Genomic DNA, 20,805 nt, shown 5'->3' on the forward strand with positions numbered 1-20,805 from the left:
AGAGGACAATAAAGAACTAGCTGTGATGCATTCACTTCTACTAACAGATGCCACAAAAATTCAAGACTTTAATGAACTTTCTAGGCATAGGGGACTTAATGTGTACACTGTCCCCATTAGAAATGTAAACTCTTGGCCATGCAAATCACTGCATTTCCATTGCCTGGCTCATAGCACAATCTTTTGTTTTTGTTTTTTTTTGATACAGGGTCTCACTGTGTCACCCAGGCTGGAGAGCACTGGCACAATCACAGCTTGGCTCAATGCAGCCTCAACTTCCTGGGCTGGGGTGATCCTCCAGCCTCAGCCTCCCAAGTAGCTGGGACTACAGGTGCCCCCAACCACACCCAGATAAGTTTTGTATTTTTTGTAGAGATGGGGTTTCACCATGTTGCCCAGGATGGTTTTGAACTAGATGAGTGGAGGAGGATCCAACCACATTGGTCTCCCAACATGCTGGGATTACAGGCATGAGTCACTGTGCCACTATGCCGAACCACAGCAGAGTCTTAATATCTACTATATAAAATGATCAAATGTACTTTTGGTGGCCTTAGTATGTCTTCCATGTGTTTGTAGCTTTTGAATAAATTTTATAAGTAATACAGAGACTATCTTTTGAGAAAGAAGCAAAAGTGGGCAAAACCTCATTTACAACATCCGCCCCATCCTTGCTCATTTGTTCCTCTTCCCTTACCCCATGTGTTCTAGCTATGGACAGTAGTATTCACAATAACTACCATTTATGAAAACTGCTAAGCATTTAATGTGAATTAACTGGTTTAATTTTCATCACCTTGTGGGGTAACAGGTACCATTACTATCTTCCCTTACTTCACAAACGAGGAAATTGAGGCACAAGAAATTAGATAACTTTCCTAAGATCAAATTGCTAGCAGTGGCAAAGACAAAGTTCCAACCAGGTAGTCTGACACCAAAATCCATATTCTAAATAAATGTTACAGTTACAACTCAGAAGAACCAGAACTGTGTACCTGTGTAAGGTGGACTAGAAGCATCATCTGTTTATAGATTGGTCAAGAAATTTACATGAATAAAAAAATCAGACTAAACAATGTGGAAATCCTTAGTTCCAACACTGACAGTTAAAGGAAATAAGATTAAAACTCAAATGAATTTAAAATATTTATCTGATGACACAGCTTCATAAATGAGAGTACCTTATATAAACTAAGGAAACCTTGAATGCTGCAATCTGTTCTAAAAATCCCAAGTTTGGAAAACCTGTGGGCAAGATAGTAGAACTGGGGATAAAACCAGGAAAAATAAAAACAAGTTTGAAAACAACAGAAACCAAAAAACCCCAAGACACAAGCAGCTGAGTGGATGTACAAATGTTGGACAAGAAATACCTGCTGAGTAGTAGTTCCCAAGAAGGCTGCTCATTTAAAAATGAGGTCTAAGGAGTATATGTGCCTGTTTGGCTGAGACACAGAACAAGATTAATTCCAAGTTTGCTTTCCTTTTACCACCAGGCTGACTCTCATACACACAGAAAAGGAACAAAGGGAAAGCAAGCTGGTTATATAGACATCAGGTCGCCCACAAGGGAAGGTCAAGCCTGTTTCACTGTGTATAAGCAGTTGCTGATGTGTACGGCTATGAACTATTCACATTGTTTCTGTTGTCAACAATGCACTTTGGTGGGAGCATATTAAATAGTACAGTATAATATTTTCACATGGTTACTGGCTTGAATCCTGGGTATAGCATAGACATCAGATGTGTACATCATAAAATACAGACATAGTCTTCACTGTGACTGTTACTGTGAAGTCCTTGGCGTAGAGGGCAGATTTTTAATTAGCACTGTGCATTTCATAATACTTGAGAAGATGGACTTAAAAAATGATTCACATTAGTATCTTATTAAAGTTGTAAGTAGGTATCATTCTTAGATTAGTCAAGTACCAATTCCTGTAGGATGACAGAAAAGCTACAGTTTGCAAACAGGTATGTATTAAATCCATTTATTCCAATCAGCAACTGTTTAAATCAGTGTGCAAGCTGCGTACCCATTGATTTGATGTTGCTTAATTGGTACTCATTGCACTGTTTTATTACTGATTACCATATCATTACCATATAATAAAGGATTATGACAGTGATGTAATTTTAAACACCATAAAAGTATTATATATTCTTAAGAGTTTACTCATGACTCCTTAAAATATGTTGTCTTTTGCCACAGAATTATTAGATTATGAGCAAACATCAAAAATATTCTTTCTTATTTGAGAAAGTCAATTAATTTGTGTTTTACCAATTAGTGAGGTGGTGTCAGAAAAAGAAAAAGTGTGTGTGCACACACACACATGGTTTAAAGGCATCTGCTCCCCTACAATTGGCAATACATTTTCAAAAATTTGCTTCAAATAAATTGTCTTTCAAAGTTTGCATATTTTATTCTTTTTACAGTTTGAGAACTTGGTGTAAAAATTATCTGAATAAATACATTCCTTCCTACATGCACCTACACAAGCAAAATATCATACTTCAATTTGGAACAGTATTTATGTCAAGGCATTCCAAACGAGTGAAATAAGACTTTTCCTGATTTAAGTCAACCCAGAAAAATCCAGATTCTGTGGAAAAGGTGCTTTGAGATAAATCACATTTATAAAGTCAGCACTGCTGAAAGAGTTTCATCATAAGCTGCAGAGCTGTATAGAGACGACTGGTAGAACAGAATTTGGTATTTTCCTTCAATTTAGGATTTCATGCCTTACCATGGACTATATAAACATAATGGAAGTAACAATGGAACACTCACGGTGCAGATGGCAGACTCACTGATGCTAAGATGTGCACCGACTATGCAAAGAGATGCCTTGTGTGCTGTGTGATGTATGAGTTTTGTGGTAGCCTTTGCATGTGGCATGATTTCATCCCCTGAACCACAAACATACATATGTTAGCAATACATCTCCTTTAGTTTTTACTCCTTGTGTAAGTTTATTGAATGACATAAGCAATAAATACATTTTAGGATTTCCTAGATCAAAAAAATCACTTATATTTTAGTACTCCGATTTGATAATGAAACTAGTCAGACAGTTTTTAACATTAATAAATAAAAATTATAGGCCAGGCACGGTGGCTCACGCCTGTAATCCCGGCACTTCGGGAGGCCGAGATGGGTGGATCACGAGATCAGGAGATAGAGACCATCCTGGACATGGTGAAACCCCATGTCTACTAAAATACAAAAAATTAGTGGCGTGGTGGTATGTGTCCGTAGTCCCAACTACTTTCAGGAGGCTACTCAGCTACTCAGGAGGCTACTCTCAGCTACAAGTTCACACCTGTAGTCTCTGCTACTCTCAGGAGGTTACAGCTACTCATGAGGCTGAGGCAGGGCGATCACTTGAATCCAGGAGTTAGAGACTGCAGTGAGCTGAGGTCGCACCACCGCACTCCAGCCTGGGCAACAGAGTGAGGCTCGATGTCAAAAAAAAAAAAAAAATTATAATACAATTTCTTATACTAGGTGAATATTTGGCTATTTAAGATTTTGGAAAAATGAAGTTGGTTATAACCATTATTTACAGTGGTGTCTGTACAGTGTTAACAAATCCAATCACAGGAAACCACAACAATGATCTACAGATTTGGTCATTATCAATGGTTATAATTTTTTGTCTATAATTGCCACTTTTGTTGATTCACAAAATTTAATATTCAAGATTTTTTTTTTTTTGAGACAGAGTCTTGCTCTGTTGCCCAGGCTAGAGTGCAGTGGCGTGACCTCAGCTAAGAAAAATTTATAGAATAAAACTTATAAGTAGCATAATGGGCCTTTCTCATGTCAGTTTGCTTGACCATATCTGGAAAACAATAAACAAAGTTGAACAATCCTTTTAACTTACCTAGGATACATTATATTATGAGAATATTAGACAAATGGCTGTTTTCAAGGGTGATTTATATGGCAAGTAATTTTCCTGTATTTGTAGGTGAGAGTATGCAAAGCTGTTTACCACTTGTATTATGGGTACTACAGTTTTCTCAGTCTTTTTTCATGAGCTGATGCTGGTGACACAAATAATCTACCCACTTTCTATGAGTGTTTTCCATTGGCCAATGTCTACATAGTATCCAGCCCGCTAATTTCCAATGACAGAAAAATGGGACATTCATTTAAATTTTGAGAGATGTGCAGAGTGCTCAATAGTTCACAATATTCCAAAATCTTTCACAGTACAAACTGATTTTCCTCAAACTATTTTTTGTTGTTATCTTTTATTTTGGCACACCAGTTCTGTTATTAGCTATAATTTAAATTTTTCTGTTTAAAAAATGTGGTACTTTAGGAAGACATCTCTGCTATTATCGTTTCTGCATCTGTTTCTATGAGAACTCAATCTTTTGTGACAGGGACATAGATATTAATTTATTTTCATCATATAAAAATTAATTTCCATCTATTCTACTATATGCATACACATAAGAACAATTAAGAAATAATTCAGGAGGCAGCATAGTCTATCTAGTGCTTAAGAGCACAGGCTTGGAAATTGCTCATATGCATCTGGAGTCCGATTTTGTTGCTTACTAGCTGTGGGTCCATAGAAAAGTTACATGACCTTTCGGAGCCTCAGTTTCTTTAATGGAGATTTTATTAGCTTCCACCTGAGAATTAAATAAGATAATTAACGTAGAACAGTGTGCACTGTGCCGCAGCACACAATAAACACTCAATAAATATTAAGTATTATTAATTCATCTTATTAATAGGAATAATTTTAAAAGGACAGACTCATGAGACAACTGGTATTTTTTAAACGACTATGAAGAAAGGAAAAAGTCTGACTTTGAGCAAAGAAATGTGGGATTGGCAATGATTTGTTTTCATAAGCCTCAGGGTCCATTCTGCCCCAGAGCAGCAAGATAAGCCCCTCATACTCTGCCTCCCCAAGCTGTCCTCCTTTTGCTGAGGACATTCTTTATATGAACTGGCTTATTCCCAGAGTAGGGACAACTCCATTTTGGGGCAGGAAGTTTTCTTCTTCCATATCTGCTGGTTAGATGCACAGTTCCTGGTCAACATGGAGTTCAGCTTTTTGGAATTAAGAACAAACACATCACAACTTGCCCTTATATATTTTGTGCTCCGTCATTAGTAATTTTATTTGAGCAAGATAAATCCATATTTTCTAAAAAAGCGTAGATACCCACACAAACATTCATACAGTCCACTCACAAATTCAGAAATACAAGTCACTTTACAGTAACTATTTGGAAACTAAGACATTTCAATATCACACTTTACATGTATATCCCTATTCTTACATTGTGAGTTTGCTAAAGCCTTTTCATTATGAAATGTACTGAGCAGACAGGATGTCTATTACTAACTTTTCATAGCAGAATGGTGTAAGTTTAGATGTCACCATTCTTAAATAGAGGAGGAAGCCCACCCTTGACTGAGACAGTCCTTTCCAGTAGCTGTGGGTGGCACACAAACATGTAGTCACAATTGCATATCTAGAGTTTTATTATGTGGTTTGTTCTTGCACTGGTCACAAATCAGAGGGTAACGCTTCTAGGGGCAGGAGAGAGTTAGAGTAAGTGAAATAACCAGGGCCAGGCGTGGTGGCTCACGCCTGTAATCCCAGCACTTTGGGAGGCCGAGGCGGGTGGATCACGAGGTCAGGAGATCGAGACCATCCTGGTCAACATGGTGAAACCCCGTCTCTACTAAAAATACAAAAAATTAGCTGGGCATGGTGGCGTGCGCCTGTAATCCCAGCTACTAGGGAGGCTGAGGCAGGAGAATTGCCTGAACCCAGAAGGCGGAGGTTGCGGTGAGCCGAGATCGCGCCATTGTACTCCAGCCTGGGTAACGAGAGAAACTCCGTCTCGGGGAAAAAAAAAAAAAAAGAAATAACCATATAGATAGTTTCCAATTTGCCTTTTATGGCAGTTATATGGTGATTTTTTTTCTTATCTATACTAATGTATTGCAGTGGATTACTCACATACATAATAATTACTACTGGGGACTTATCTTAAAAGTCAAGAGTTGGACTTTACATGAAAAACATTATTTCACACCTTATTGTTCATGTGGGGACTAATTAATAAATACCTTGTATCATTAATTCACAATTAGATCGCTTATGTTTAACCACATGCTTTCTATGGACACATGTATAAATATTAATTTTGGACAGAATGGTAATCATTCAGCACCATAACAATTAAGCAGCTGTAACCTGTCTCGTGCGCTAAGCGATGGAGCTGCTGGCGAGCTCCACAAACAGATGGTCTTACCCACCCATGCTTAAAGTTAAAGACTTTTTTAAAAAGAGGTGTTGACAAATCAGAACAACTAGGCATAGTTTTAATGCAAATCGACTGATTTGCAATGTAGATTACTCTAAAAACTAATTTAGTATATAGGAAAAAATAAGCTCTGTTGTTAAAGGAAGACAGTATATCAAATTTAGATAGTGTAGATTCCCCACCAACATAATTATTTACTAATTTCATTCAAGCAACAGAGTTTAATGGAAAAGCAGCTGGCAAAGTATTCAAATTTATGGACCTCCTTTGACTGCTCCTTAATTTATCCAAGGCACATGCCTGTTAAATCCCAGAAATGATAGTCATATTTCAGACAGCTGGTTTCCAGCTTCATTAAAGAGGCACTCAAAAAAGACAGGGTCACTGAACTTATGAAGAGCCACAGAAAAAAACTGGCTTGAGTCACGCCACAATCTGTGAATACGTTACATATGAAGGCTGTGCGAAGGCCATGCCTCTGTATGGGCCGACACCATAGCCAAACTTGCACTTTAAAATAGGGAGGTGGAAAAGGAACTGTTTGAAGATGAAAAGAGGCTATTTTCAACTTGTCATATTCAAGAAATGGCAAAGATAAATTCTGCCACTGAAAGGATACCAGTATACCATGTGGGAAGGGATAATCATACTTCCTAAAATTGTGGGCTTAATTTTTTTTACTCTTATATTAAACTGAATGAAAAGTCACAACTTTTTACGTACTCCATTAGGTAATAAGGATCTCAGCATATAAGGAAAATTACTTCAAATCCTCATGAACACCTCATTAGTTGTCTTTCACTCTCCAGTTACCTGCATTACTTTTGGGAAGAATGTGACATCCTTATAATCTGGCACTGGAGATAATCTTTCTCTGCCTTGCTGATACTGTGAAATAGCTGACAACATATTATTTTGCACCTGGTTTCACTCTAAATGCTTTGGATCTAAACTTTTCAATAAAAGGCTTCTGATGAACTTGGCAAGGAGAAGGTGCAGTTTCCATCTTCATTTCTGGTTAAATTGTATATCCAGTCAATTGAGCTTTAAAACCTCTGATATGCTAGGTTTTGGTGGTAATTAAGATCTTAAATGGTTTAATGAGGTGTTCCAAATGGAAAAAGATACTCTAGTATATTACTAAAGGAACCAAATGTCAGGTTTCTAATGAAACAGTGTAGTACAAATTTGACATATAACTTACTTGGCTTTTATTCAGATAACATGTCTCTCCATAAATTTTTTAAAAAACAACTTGAATTGGCTTAAGATGAGACATGTGGTTTAAGAAAGCAAAATGTAAACCATAGGCATGAATATATTCGGATTTTTAAATGTCTGGCCTGGCATATAACTGTAATTATAATTAATGGATTCAAAAATTTCCTTGAGATCATAATTATAATTTATAAGTTGTTTCCCTAAGACACAGAGCTGCTACACAGTAAACTCTTTTGAGACTTAAAAGAACCAGTTAGCAAACCACTAAGTTCACGGTGGGATACAAACATGAGGTACTGGAAGGAAAGAAGGAACAGGGTTTGCCAAGCCTAAGGAAACAGGCATATTTCCATTACATCTAACTTATCACAAAACAATACAAATCCTCAACCTTTTCTCATGTATTGCTCCCAGTTGAGAAAAATCACAACAGGTTTTAACTTTCCATTCTTTCTGAAAAAGCTGCTTCTAATGCCAGTCGGCCCTGAAGGAGAAAGCTTAATTTAGCAGTAGCTATTGGGACTCAAGGTAGGCCACAGGACGTAGACTGGAAAGAAATTCCCGTGCAAATAAACACCACAGTACAGAATTCATTTATCATATGACCCTGAATAAGTATGAGAAGAGTTTGGGAGGCATATTTCTTTTAAAGAACTCTAAATTCTCATCCCCATAAGCTATGTGTACATCATTTCAGTGGAAAAACGTGTGTTAAATCCAGATGTGTTCACCCACAAAGCAATTATTTACATTCAGAATTGAGTTTCAGAAGGCCTAAAAAATGCTCCTTTTCTAATGTATGGAAAAACACATTTAACACTTCCCAAAACAAAACACCTGTCCTAGAAATTTACCTCTTAGTAGCACCGGCACTGCCATCTGATATGAAACCACACAGCTTTAGTTGATGACTATGATGTTGCCTCTCTTTTTTGTGAGGATAAGTTATGGCATAAAGGATAGGGTGGAGAAAAAGGGAACTCAAGGCCTGATGTCAACAGTGAGAGCTGTTTATCCCTACACTTACTCCCATTCTTGGGGATAGAAACCGAGGCCTTGGGAAATTATTCAGTGGAAAATAAATCATCAACATGATTGAAGAACATGTATCCACATGGCCCTCGGGACTATGGCTTTTACTGACAGTTACACAGCAAGTCTGGTGCAGAAGAAGGTGAAGAGTCTCATCCACTCTTCTGAGGATGTAATCCGTAATCTGAGTTGAGGATGTAATTCTAATGGGACTTTTGGGGATATTGTATGACTTACACAGGAAGGAGAAGAAGAGAAGGAAGGAGGCATACTATAAGGTTAAATCTGCAACACACTTCACAAGAAGTTGGTAGAAGAGTCTAAATTAGTAACACCTTTGAGGCTTCATAGTCTACAGATTGTTACAGGAGAAACTGAATGATTTGATAAAACCTTGCCATGTAGTACGTAAGACTAAACTATTATAGAAGCACAGAGTCAAACTTACTAAAGTTTCAAATTTAGACCACTACATTTGTTTTTGCTGGTTGATTACTCTCTCATTCAACAGGCTGTGGAACACTGAGTGAAAGACTAATTTGGCTTAAAGCTCAGAGCTGCCATTGCTCTCGATGCTGGCTGCAGGTAAGCAGAACCCAGGGCTCCCTGCCCTTTGTTGATGAAACTGGTATATGAAAAGAAAAGCAAATACGAAAGAATGATTTGAAGGACAGACAAACTGCAGCAACAAAATAATTACAACATCAAAATAAACATTATCTTTGTATTCGTTTTAAAAATATTAAAACAGTAGAGAATGCTGACAACCAACAAAATAGGGCCTCCATCTTTTAGAAAGGTCAGAGAAACTAGGTTTGTGTTTGCAGAAAAGAGTTTAAGTGAAGTCTTCTTTTAAAAATTACAAGTCTGAGAGGATTACAGAGGCTAAAGTACTGCATATAAAACTGTTAACTGAATAAACTAGACTAAAATGAGAAAACAGTATTGAAACCCCCAATGGATACTGTTATCTCAATGGAAGAAACAGACATCTAAATCAGCCGGGTTCTCAGCACATGGGTGATACACTCCTGAGCTCTGCAGGGGGCTTTCCATGGCTCTCTCAGGGATCTCTCTCTCCTCTGTCCATCAAATTTCTTATTACTGAGAATCATTGGGACTCGCGGAGTGGGAGAGACCTCAAGAAGTTCTCGTTCTGCGTGCTTCACAGAAGGTTTTTCAGCCTGTTAATTCAGGAGAATTTACCCTAGCTTTTCACTGCCAGTCAGGTCAGTTTAGAAAACTCTCCCCCTCAACTCTGTGCCTGCTGCCTCCTTGGTGACCCACTCTCCACTATGAATGACAGATCACGAGGCATCTATGTCCAGGCTATTCATGTGTCAGGAAGTAGAGAGGATTAGTTCTCCTTGTATCCAGCGTGCACTCCTGTTTTTCTAATTCCTCTGCCTAGAGACAAGATTTAGCAGGGAGGAATTAGTCACAGTCAGTTTGTTATGAATTTCAGTCCAAAGACTAGCAAAAACAACAAGAGGAAACATCTCCAGGGTGTTTACTTTGTGCCAGACACTGTGCTAAGTGCTTTCCCACATGACCTAACCCATTTAATACTCTCAGGAACTTTACAAGGTAGTTATTATTTTCATTCCCACTTTATAGATGAGAAAACTGAGGCACAGGGGGCTTAAGTAATTTCCCAAGATCATACATATAAGCAGTGACAGAGCTAGAATCAGGGTGGAAATCCAGGGTTTGTGAGTCTAAATCTTAGATAATTTGGGAGGCTGTCTTTCAGAAAAAGAATATGGAAATATAAATATGAAATTAGGCATAAAAGTATTTAGAATGAGAAAAACCACAAGAAAACATTATATTTCAGTTAATACCACAGATATCAGAAAAGCCATATACATTTTTTATTAAGTGCTTATCATGTCTCTAATGAGCATTTTTCCTGTATTTTTGGGCTATATTTACTCTTTGACTGCCTCTTTATATGACTATGACTTTTATAATATTTACTAAAGAGAGAATAGAAAGGTAATTCAGTCTATATTCTATGTGATAGTTTAATATACTTTTCATTATTGAAAAACTATCAGGCAGGTGTGGTGGCTCACACCTGTAATCCTAGCACTTTGGGAGGCTGAGGCAGGCAGATCACGAGGTCAGGAGATCAAGACCATCCTGGCCAACATGGTGAAACCCTGTCTCTACTAACAATACAAAAAATTAGCTGGGCGTGGCAGTGTGCACCTGTAGTCCCAGCTACTTGGGAGGCTGAGGCATGAGAATTGCTTGAACCCAAAAGGCAGAGACTGCAGTGAGCCAAGACTGCACCACTGCACTCCAGCCTGGGTGAGAGACAGACTCCGTCTCAAAAAAAAAAAGGGAAAACTATCAATGGTAGTTCATTTGGCTTCAAAATTTGTTATTGGTAGTGTCATGTAAATTGTGCCATTATTGTCCAGTTTGGAGAGACTTTTTTTAATTGTGTAATAAACTGATCTTAAATATGCTCCGAGTTGATAATACTCATTAACTATTTTGTTGTGATGTCACACAGTAGAATATTTTCAGATTTATGTTAACTTTGCCAATGTCCGTATTTCATGTCACATAAACAAGAAGTCTTTTTCTGGTGCACTCGTGATTCAGCGATACACTGGGATGTGTAACGTGTGATTTCACACATTATTGAACTCAGTATCTGCAGTACTGCTATGGACATATGCCCTACAAATACAGGAATTCTGATAAATTATTCAAAAAAGAAATATTCATCAAAAGAAAAAGTTATGGCATGTTTGTAATTGTGTAAATTCCATTATCAAGTACACACCTGGTAGGAGAAAACTTCTGTTTTGATTAGGCATTTTAGGTATTTGATGACAAGAGAAATTTTCCAGACTAGCTTCTGTTTCCATACATTTCAAATCTTATTTCTTCTCCAATACCTACTTGTTTCTGGTGCAGAGTTCCCCAGGACAAAGTCATATTTCCATCTAATTAACCCCTGGCCCTGTACTTTCCTGTAACCGAGTCAGCGGAAGGTAGGAAAATTCCCATTGTGGCTAGCAATAACAACCAGACATAGAAGTGAATTCAGGCTGGGCATGGTGGCTCAAGCCTGTAATCCCAGCACTGTGGGAGGCTGAGGTGGGTGGATCACAAGGCCAAGAGATTGAGACTATCCTGGCCAATGTGGTGAAACCCTGCCTCTACTAAAAATACAAAACTTAGCCAGGTGTGGTGGCATGCACTTGTAATCCCAGCTACTTGGGAGGCTCAGGCAGGAGAATCACTTGAACCCAGGAGGCAGAAGTTGCAGTGATCTGAGATGGCACCACTATACCCAGCCTGGAGACAGAGCAAGACTCCATGTAAAAAAAAAAAAAGAAGTGATTTCATATCTCATGATCATATCCCATTAAATCTAAACTAAATGTACCCCCAGATCAAATTCTCCTTATTGGAATTCTCAAAATGCCTGCAGCCACCCCAATGCCACCCTGCACAAGGAAAAGTGTGGTGGAAAGGAAGTTGGAATGTGAAGAGACAGAAGTCAACTGATTTGCAAGTTTTATATTAACATACAACACCTGAACCCATAGGAGTCCCCTTGCGGGATCTGAAGAGGGGCCAGTGCAAGTGAAGGACCTTGACATTCAAGCTTTACCAGCTTCACAGTAAACCTGTCTCTGGCCAGGTCAGGGACCCTGGTAGTTTGGCGCAGGGTTGCCTTTCGTCACCACTACCAACCACTGGCTGATGTGAAGCCAGATGCCTCCCACAAACAGTCATTTGTAGGTGTAACGTGGTGCCCTATATCCACTATCATCGGAAATTATAAACAAAATGTGTCTAAAAATCTAAAAAGATATTTTTAGAATTACATATTGTTTTATTTTGGATATCATGTTCAATTTGGGAAACATTACAGAAGTTCCAAAGCATATTGAGTTTTATAATTTAAGTGAAGCATTTATCAGTGTGGTTTTTTTTTCAAAATTGTCACCTGCTTTTTAACTTAACAATTGAAACACTATTCTTTTACCATTATCTGAGATAAGAATTAGAACACCAAGCCTAAGCTTGTCTACATCAGTAAAAGTTTTGATCTTTCTTTCTCTTCACCCCATATTGTTTCCGAAATACCTCCCCAGCCATGTGCATTTCATTTTCAATTTCTAATCTTCAGCATCCCAAAGCCCAGGAGCAACCCTGGTGTTTAACAGAGGATGCTGAGTACTGCAAGTGTAAGTTTTGTCTGAGCAAACAAAGCATGCCTTTGTGATCATTAATGATCTTGTTTCCCAATGTACTAAGAATTAGAATAAAAACAAATAGCTGGTCTTTTGTAGTTTAAAGGAATTAGGATTTCCCCTAGGCCAAATTTCCATTCGAATTGCCTAAAAGTACATGAAAATCAATGTAGCTCAATACACAACTCTGTGTTTGAGACATTACTAGCAGAAAAATACCACAATATCCTCTATCTTTCATCATCATGATTTTAAAAAACAACCCTCGGCCACGTACAGTGGCTCATGCTTATAATCCCAGCACCTTGGGAGGCCGAGGTGGGAGAAGTGCGAGACCAGTCTCCCTGGGCAACATGAAGAAACCCCTTTTCTACAAAATACAAAAAATTAGCCAGACGTGATGGCATACACCTGTGGTCCCAGCTATTCGGGAGGCTAAGATGGGAGAATCACCCGGGCTCAGGAGGCAGAGGTTGCAGTGAGCCGTGATTGTACCACTGCAGTCCAGCCTGGACAACAGCGTGAGACTCTGTCTCAATAACGAATAAATAAAAATATAAAAAAACCAAAACCAACTCTCAAACCCCTAACCCCAAAATACAAATTTCTTGTTAAACAGTAGCCATTAGGCGACTAGATTAGATTTTATAATAATAAAATTGAAATGTCATTCATTCTTTAAAGTAAATTTCCTGGACAGGAGTTTTGTTTTATTGCTTTTGTTTTTGAAGGTTGGCACTCAAAACATTTTCTGGGTTGTAGTTTGTCTAATTTATACTTCATAACAAAAGTACAACTTGAATTTATTGAACATTATTTGCTAAATACTTTACATTCTAGTATTCCGTTTAATTCTAATAATCCCATGAAGTACATAATATTTACATTTCACATAGAACAGGTTAAATGACTTGCCCAAGGTCACTCAAAGGTACAGCAAGAATTCGAATTCCCGAAGCTCTTAAACATTACAGTGTTCTGCATCAAAATCTCATATAAGTACTATTATAGTCATTTTACATTTGGGAAAAATCCCAACTGAGGCTAAGAACAGTTAAGATACAAGTTATAGGCCGGGTGCAGTGGCTCACGCCTGTGACCCCAGCACTTTGAGAGGCCAAAGTGGATGGATTGCCTGAGGGCAGGAGTTTGAGACCAGCCTGGCCAACATGGTGAAACCCCATCTCTATTAAAAAAATACAAAATTAGCTGGGTATGGTGGTGGGCATCTGCAATACCAGCTGTTTGAGAGGCTGAGGAAGGAGAATCACTTGAACCCAGGAGGCTGAGGTTGCAGATCTGAGATCGCGCCATTGCACACTAGCCTGGGTGAAAGAATGAAACTCCATCTCAAAATAAAGAAAGAAAAGAAAAGACACAAGTAATAGTGAATAAATTGTAAAACTGACTTAAAAACATATTTTATTTTAAATGTCAAAGCCCATACCTTTCCTATTATGTTACACAGACTTTTATAAGAAATAGTTCTCAGTAAGTATCACAGAAGTGATGTTCAATAATTGCTTAATGGACAAATACATGAATTAACAAATAAAAAGTAATTGAGGCATGCAACGTAGAGCATCCTACAAAACGAACCCCAAGTGACCTGAAAAAGTGAAGATGGTTTCTTGTTGTGTTTCAATGCCATAGGAAAAACAAAAACAAAAGTTAAATGATATAGAGATAAAAAGGGAACCCCATGTTTAAATCTAGTAATTTTCCAAATAAAGCAGAAATTATCAACAGTGAAAAAACTCTAGAACTGCAAGAGACCTCGAGGTGTTCTTCAAATAGGGCTACTGCCCAAGAGACTTGATCTTTTAGGATAATAGATGTAAATAAGTTAAAAAAATAAAACTCTCATTCTAAAAATACTCCTTAAGTTAACAAAAACAACTGATAAAACCCACCAGTGTTTCACAGCTCAGTAATCAAGGCATTAAGCTTTAACAATACTATGATGACTTAGAAGGTTCAAAAATTTCTTGAGTAGCATGTTCTAGGACTTAAAAATGCTTTCCAACTCGAGGTTCTTTGTTATATCTAACAAACATTTATATAATATAAACCCATATTCTCCATTTCTGTCTCCAGGATAAATGGAAAATGCCAATCAGCCTCCAGAAGACAACATGCCTGTGTACAGAGAGCTGAGCCTTCTTTTCCTTCACAACAACCCTCCATAGTAGATAACAATCAAATACAGTGTTCAATCATTTCCCCTCTGTGGTCTCAATCTCATCTATAGCCTTCAATTCTCTGAGATAAAAATGGATGACTTCTGGGGCAAATCTCTTCAACAAATGCTAAAAAGAATGGTTCATCTGAAAGTGATAGGTTAGCCAAAATCAAAATTTGGTATTTAGGATTTATCATTACCCAGGTTATTTACTTACTATTACACTTAAAAGTTATTGATTCTGCCGATAACCATCTGTTCAGCAGAACCTACCATTGCATTTGCATTGCCTCTATGGCCAACTAGCTGCATCCACAGGTCACTATCACAGGAGTTTTTCCCTTTTTTTCTATGCAAGAAGCAGCCGAATTTCTCTGACCTACCTCGACTCTCACATTACAGAACCATTTAAGCTTTTTTACAGAGAGATAGCCATATAATATTCTAATTATGTCAACTATTATTTAAAAAACACTTCATTATATTTAATATATTTTTAACTTGTCTCTGAATCCTCTAAATATTTTTACATCTTTCCTACCTCATGAAAACCAATGGCAGTAGATGAGTATAATCCTTTGCAGCTCATATGGAATGGTCACATATAAGAGAGAATGTTATTGTAGAAGAGCATCTATATCAGTGCTATGACTATTAAAGCATTTTAGCGGTAAGTACTGGTGCTTATTTGATGTGGTTTAATCATGTAACTTCTCTATTTCTTTATTTATAAAAGGGTCCAATAATCATCAAGGCTTTCTGGGGAGGAAAGGAGAAGTATCTATTTTAATCACAATATTGCTAAAAGTAGATTTCTCCTGGTTTCATTTTCCATCTGCATGCATCACAAATCAAAGGGAAACCCAAGAAAGGAGGACTTGGGACGATGAGCCTGCAGATGAATATCCCTAATTCGCTGAACACATGATTCATGATGAGAGGAAAATATGAATATTCTAACAAAAATACCAGAATGGAATCCTTTCAGGTAGATAGGGCATTCAGTGAACACTCCAAATTCATAACCTATTTTACTATCAAAATGCCTGTGGTTTTATGAAAGCAGGGACAGAGTTTGTGAAGACAGTAAGATGACTAATGAAGAACATCCTTTGCCTTCTAGTGGGAACTTTTGTTTGCTTCTGTTTACTGTCTCCTCCATTTTTCTTTCAATTAGCCTCCCTGTTTGGTATTCAATGAGATGGCACATAATATGGAGAAAGAAAAAAATCTTGCTGATTTATGAGCATTCTTTCATAAAGTGGCAGCTTCTTTCAGCTAGATGCATAAAGGTTGAAATTAAGAGGAAATGCACAGAAAAGAAACCATCCCAAGTGAGAAACACACCAAAGTTTCCTGGGTGTTTAATTGTGGCTCACAAATGGCCACTTATGGCCCTAACCAGGAAACTATGGTGGGCATATACACAGGTAGTAAGGAGAGATGGGAAAGACAACTGGATCTTTGTATGGCTAAATTCAAAATAACTCATCTTATTAGTATAAAAGAACAGAAAATGCTTTAAAGGTTCTCTGCATCTTTTAAAAGGTTCACAGCCAAGATTTATTTTTAAATGAAGCAGGTCCTTTATTTCCCACACTGTTATTCATATGGAGTATAAAAGCAACAGAATAAATAAAAATAATAGCAAATGAAATTGACGGGATTTATTAAATTATAATACAAAGAACCATTACTAACAAAATCTTGTTTGTTCCTAAACAACTAGAAATTTGTTCAAGAACAGCTCATCTGTGGGAAACTATTATCAGTGTAATAATACCAAGGTCACTGAAGACGACATTAAATGATTTGTTGAGTAACTATTGGTTGATAAGTTAAATCTGCCTCTGGATAACTTTTGGTACACTTCCTGGTTTTTCAAAGCTATCCACATGTGTTTGTTGTACTTCCTAAGATACATACAGTCACATCATAATTTTTCTCTCTCAGCTAGACTCAATTCACTTCTTTTGATTGGGTATCAGTTGGTGGGGTCACAAAGAACGAGGGGATATGATCAGAGGTATATTTTTCCTGTCCTGCCTCTAGTATACCGGCATTCTGGGACCTGGGGCATGGAGCTGTTTGGTTATAGAGGTATTGCACTGTCCCTTGTATGGCCACAAAAGGATACACAAATCCTGCTCAACTTTTTTCTGCCTTAATACAGTTTATGCTCCAAAGCCTCTCTTTGGGAGGGGAAAGCCACATCAGTGGGGACGAGCCCTGTGTAAGTGCTATGAGTGTGGGCACCTGTGGTTGATTTCAGCAGAAATGATACATGTTTCCCAGCTGTAAGCAGGAAGCTCCAATTCAACAAGCGAAGCTCCAAGGATGTGTAAGTAAGAGCGGGAGTCATCTGCAGGATTTTGGTGGGCTAGCCCTTGGCTAGACTCTGGAAATTTGGATGTTCCCTATACTGATAAGGTTATTTTGTCCACACCTACCCTTCTTAGAAGAGTTGGAATTTTGGTGGTTGTGGCAGATAGAGGATACCTCCTGGAGCAGCCCCAATAAAAACCTTAGACTCTAAGTCCAATCTTTAGGCTTCCCAGGGCAACTGGAAGAATAAAAATCATCTTGGACCACACATAAAATACATTAACACTAACAATAGCTGATGAGTTAAAAAAAAATTGCAAAAAAAACCCACCTAATAATGTTTTAAGAAAGTTTGTGAATTTGTGTTGGGCCTCATTCAAAGCTGTCCATAGGCCACAGGTTGGACAAGCTTGCTCTATGTTCCGAACAGGCTTCCCTGGGCAGAAATACTACACACATCTTGAGTCATTTCGCTGCTGGGGAAAGGAACATGCTACACGTGACCACTCCCAGTGGGAGAGAAAGAAGATAGGAAGCCTGGGCATGGATTTCTGCAGACTCTGCCAGATGTGTCTTTTTTCCTTCTGGTCATGATAAATTATAGCCATGATACAACTACCTCTGGGTCTTGAGTTCTTCTCGCAGATCACCAGCGTGGGGGTGTGGTGAGATCCTTGAAACAGATGTCAAGGATGTCAATAGGATCAGAAAAAACCTTACATGAGGTTTATAAAGACACACTTGTGACAATTTATAAGATGTATGTGATTTCAATTTTCCCATGACAAAGTTTCTGGCTAACCAATTCCTGTGAGAAAAAAGTGAACTACATAATACTTACAGATACCCTGGAAGAAGAAATCTTTAAAAGCTACTGACATTCCCCACAAAGATTTATCAAATTTCACCCTAAGGATGTAAAATAATGTGGAAAAAGACTATACCACAAATTCTCAAATTTTGGTAGGGCTGTGCCATTTATAATTAATATTGTGTACTTTCACTGAAGTGACACAGAAATTACTTACTTTTGTTGTGTTTTTAAAACCGGACACTTTTAGTGACAAATGGTAAAAGCAAAGACACTGAGTACCTTGAACACTTTTCTATCTAGGCTAAATATTGTTTATGTACTAACATTTTGATCTGAAACGTCTGATTGTTTTATTTAACCTACAGATGTTCACAAATGTCATCATATATGAAAAAGTGTAAACCATACAAGAGCAGCGAGATTTGTGCATTTTATTCTACTTTATTTCTCATGGTACTACAAAATGAAGTCATAAAAAATCAAACCTCTTTTGTAGAGACTCAAGATACAGACAGCCTAAGCTGTGTGATTCTGGAAACTATAGAGGCCAACAAGGCCATTTATTTTAAAAAATTTAAAGTCTTTTTTTCTAAAGTGGAAAATCTGTTATTAAAAAATGCAATGACACTATGGAACATCAAGAAGTAATATTCTATAAAACTTCACTTATAATCAAATCATTTAGTCTGTTTCATGTGAGTCCATTTTTGTGGCCATCACAAAAACCAATGAATAAAAAGTTTAGACCTCATTCTTGTGACAGCTGTTCTAAAAAGAACTGAATTGCCATTATAAAATGACAACCATATTTAAAAAATAATTTCATGTTAAGAAAGACAAGTAAAATATAATGTAAAGACTATGCTTTTTCCAAGTTGAAAACAGCTGAATCAGGGCTCTTCTGTGGGAGGAAGGGGTGAGACACACACAGACGCGCAGGGAGCCTACCGATAGTGCAGTGCTCTCCGTTCCATCCCTGGCTGCATTCACACTTGCCATCCTTGCAGGTCCCGTGCTCGGCACAGCGGGGGTGGCACGCTCTCTGATTACACGCTGGGCCCGTCCAGCCTTCTTCACAGCGACACGTCCCCCCCATGCAAACACCATGTGAGCCGCAGTCCACAGAACATATTTCTGTGTGGAAAGAAGAGGAGGCAGAACAGGAGAGACGAGTAGCGGGAGGGAGAAGGAGAATTCATAAGCAGCGCTCCATCTTCCACTTAAGTTTGTTCAAGTGAAACCCAAAATCACCAAAAATAAATCAAAAGTGTTTGTATGCTAAGTAAATTTCAGCACTGACTACTAGGAAATTATCAACGGTGGAACTCCACTTCTTTATTCATCATTTAGTGTTACATGCTGCTATAATCATGCATAAAATACACATGACAATTGTTAGAAATAATTTCTTTACATATATTTTATACAGAAAACATTACATATATAGAGCTTGGTCATATTTATACATACCTATCATCAAGAAAACACACCCCCCACCCCCAAATTAATGAAATATTTCAGCATCTAAGCATCTCAGGCATCTAGCAGGACTTGGGTTTCATGCACACAACAAGAATTTGAAAAGGGGTTATTTCTAATGCCATATTTAAATGTTTTGAATATTCAAAAACTTTCATAAGAGGAAGCTACTTCAGTAAGTAAATTAGATTGCTTCTGACACAGACATGCAAGTAAAAAGAAACTGTTTTGCCTATTCAGTAAATTTGTAATGTGGACAGATACAAATTTCTTAGTCCACAGTATAAAACCAATTTAGTAATGCATATAATTTACTCTCCTTTGAAAAACAAGGTTTTTAGACTCCTAGAATTACTGAAAAGAGCACAAGTGACCAAATGACTTCAAATGCTGTAATACCAGGTCTTTAAAAAGAATCAGATGTCTAAGAAACAAATTTTAAGCTTTCTTAGAAGTTTTGTTTAATTAGTTCCAATTGAGACACAGGGAGAGGGAGAGGTAAAAGAAACTTGGAAGGTTATTTTATTTTTATTCTTTACATATAAGGTTAAAGTTAGCTATAGTTTTTTTCCCCTAAAATTCTAAGACTATTGATTAGCTTTGGTTTTCTTGCAAAAATATAGCACTGAACAATAAAAACCTGAAATCATTTCTAACAAATAGAAAATGTACTAAACCATTTTAAAAATTAAAAAATAGTAACTGTTTATGTAGTCACATGTTCTGTTTTCCCTATTCATTTCCCAAATAACATTTTTCAGACACGTAATTCTCTAAATCACAGGCTAACTTTAAACACCATATCAAGGCACTATAAGAGTTGTAATATTTCTTATAAACAACATCCAGGACTGTTAACTGAAAGATGGTAGCACAAGGGTTTTTTCATGCAACATTTTTTATCTCCTTTGAATTAAAATTTTGATTAAGAGATCCAAGATAGTTGATTAACTTCAGAGCAACATAACATCAACCCAGTCCCAGAAGTGAGAGGTTTCTTTCTGAGGCACCCTTTTTATTCAATCTAATCAATTTTTCATTAGGGTGAAGGTGTTTATCAGCATTTAGCACACTAGCTTTGAGCAAGGTGCGTCAATCTTTGTAATGAACTTATTAATTAGAGTTAATTTAATTGAAGTGGAATTGAAGGGCTAATTAATGGACAAACTGCTGATGAAGATAGAGGAAAGCTCCGTTGCTTTCAAATCTATAAACTTTCA

The 20,805-nt window shown here is 37.5% G+C and overlaps 1 protein-coding gene across 6 annotated transcripts in view; it reads right to left on the reverse strand.

Moving 5' to 3' along the window:
* The window catches only part of TENM3 (teneurin transmembrane protein 3), a 1,556,403-nt gene that overhangs the window by 87,186 nt on the left and 1,448,412 nt on the right, over positions 1 to 20,805 (reverse strand). For all 6 annotated transcript variants that reach the window (XM_064369979.1, XM_064369982.1, XM_064369985.1 and 3 more), the window contains one exon: positions 19,055 to 19,240. In XM_064369979.1, the coding sequence (XP_064226049.1) occupies positions 19,055 to 19,240 (186 nt within the window). The remainder of the gene's footprint in view (positions 1 to 19,054; positions 19,241 to 20,805) is intronic.

Source organism: Aotus nancymaae, unplaced genomic scaffold (genome assembly GCF_030222135.1).
Source record: "Aotus nancymaae isolate 86718 unplaced genomic scaffold, 86718_ANA_hifiasm-v0.15.2.pri h1tg000006l, whole genome shotgun sequence".
NCBI classification, from domain to species: Eukaryota; Metazoa; Chordata; class Mammalia; order Primates; family Aotidae; genus Aotus; species Aotus nancymaae.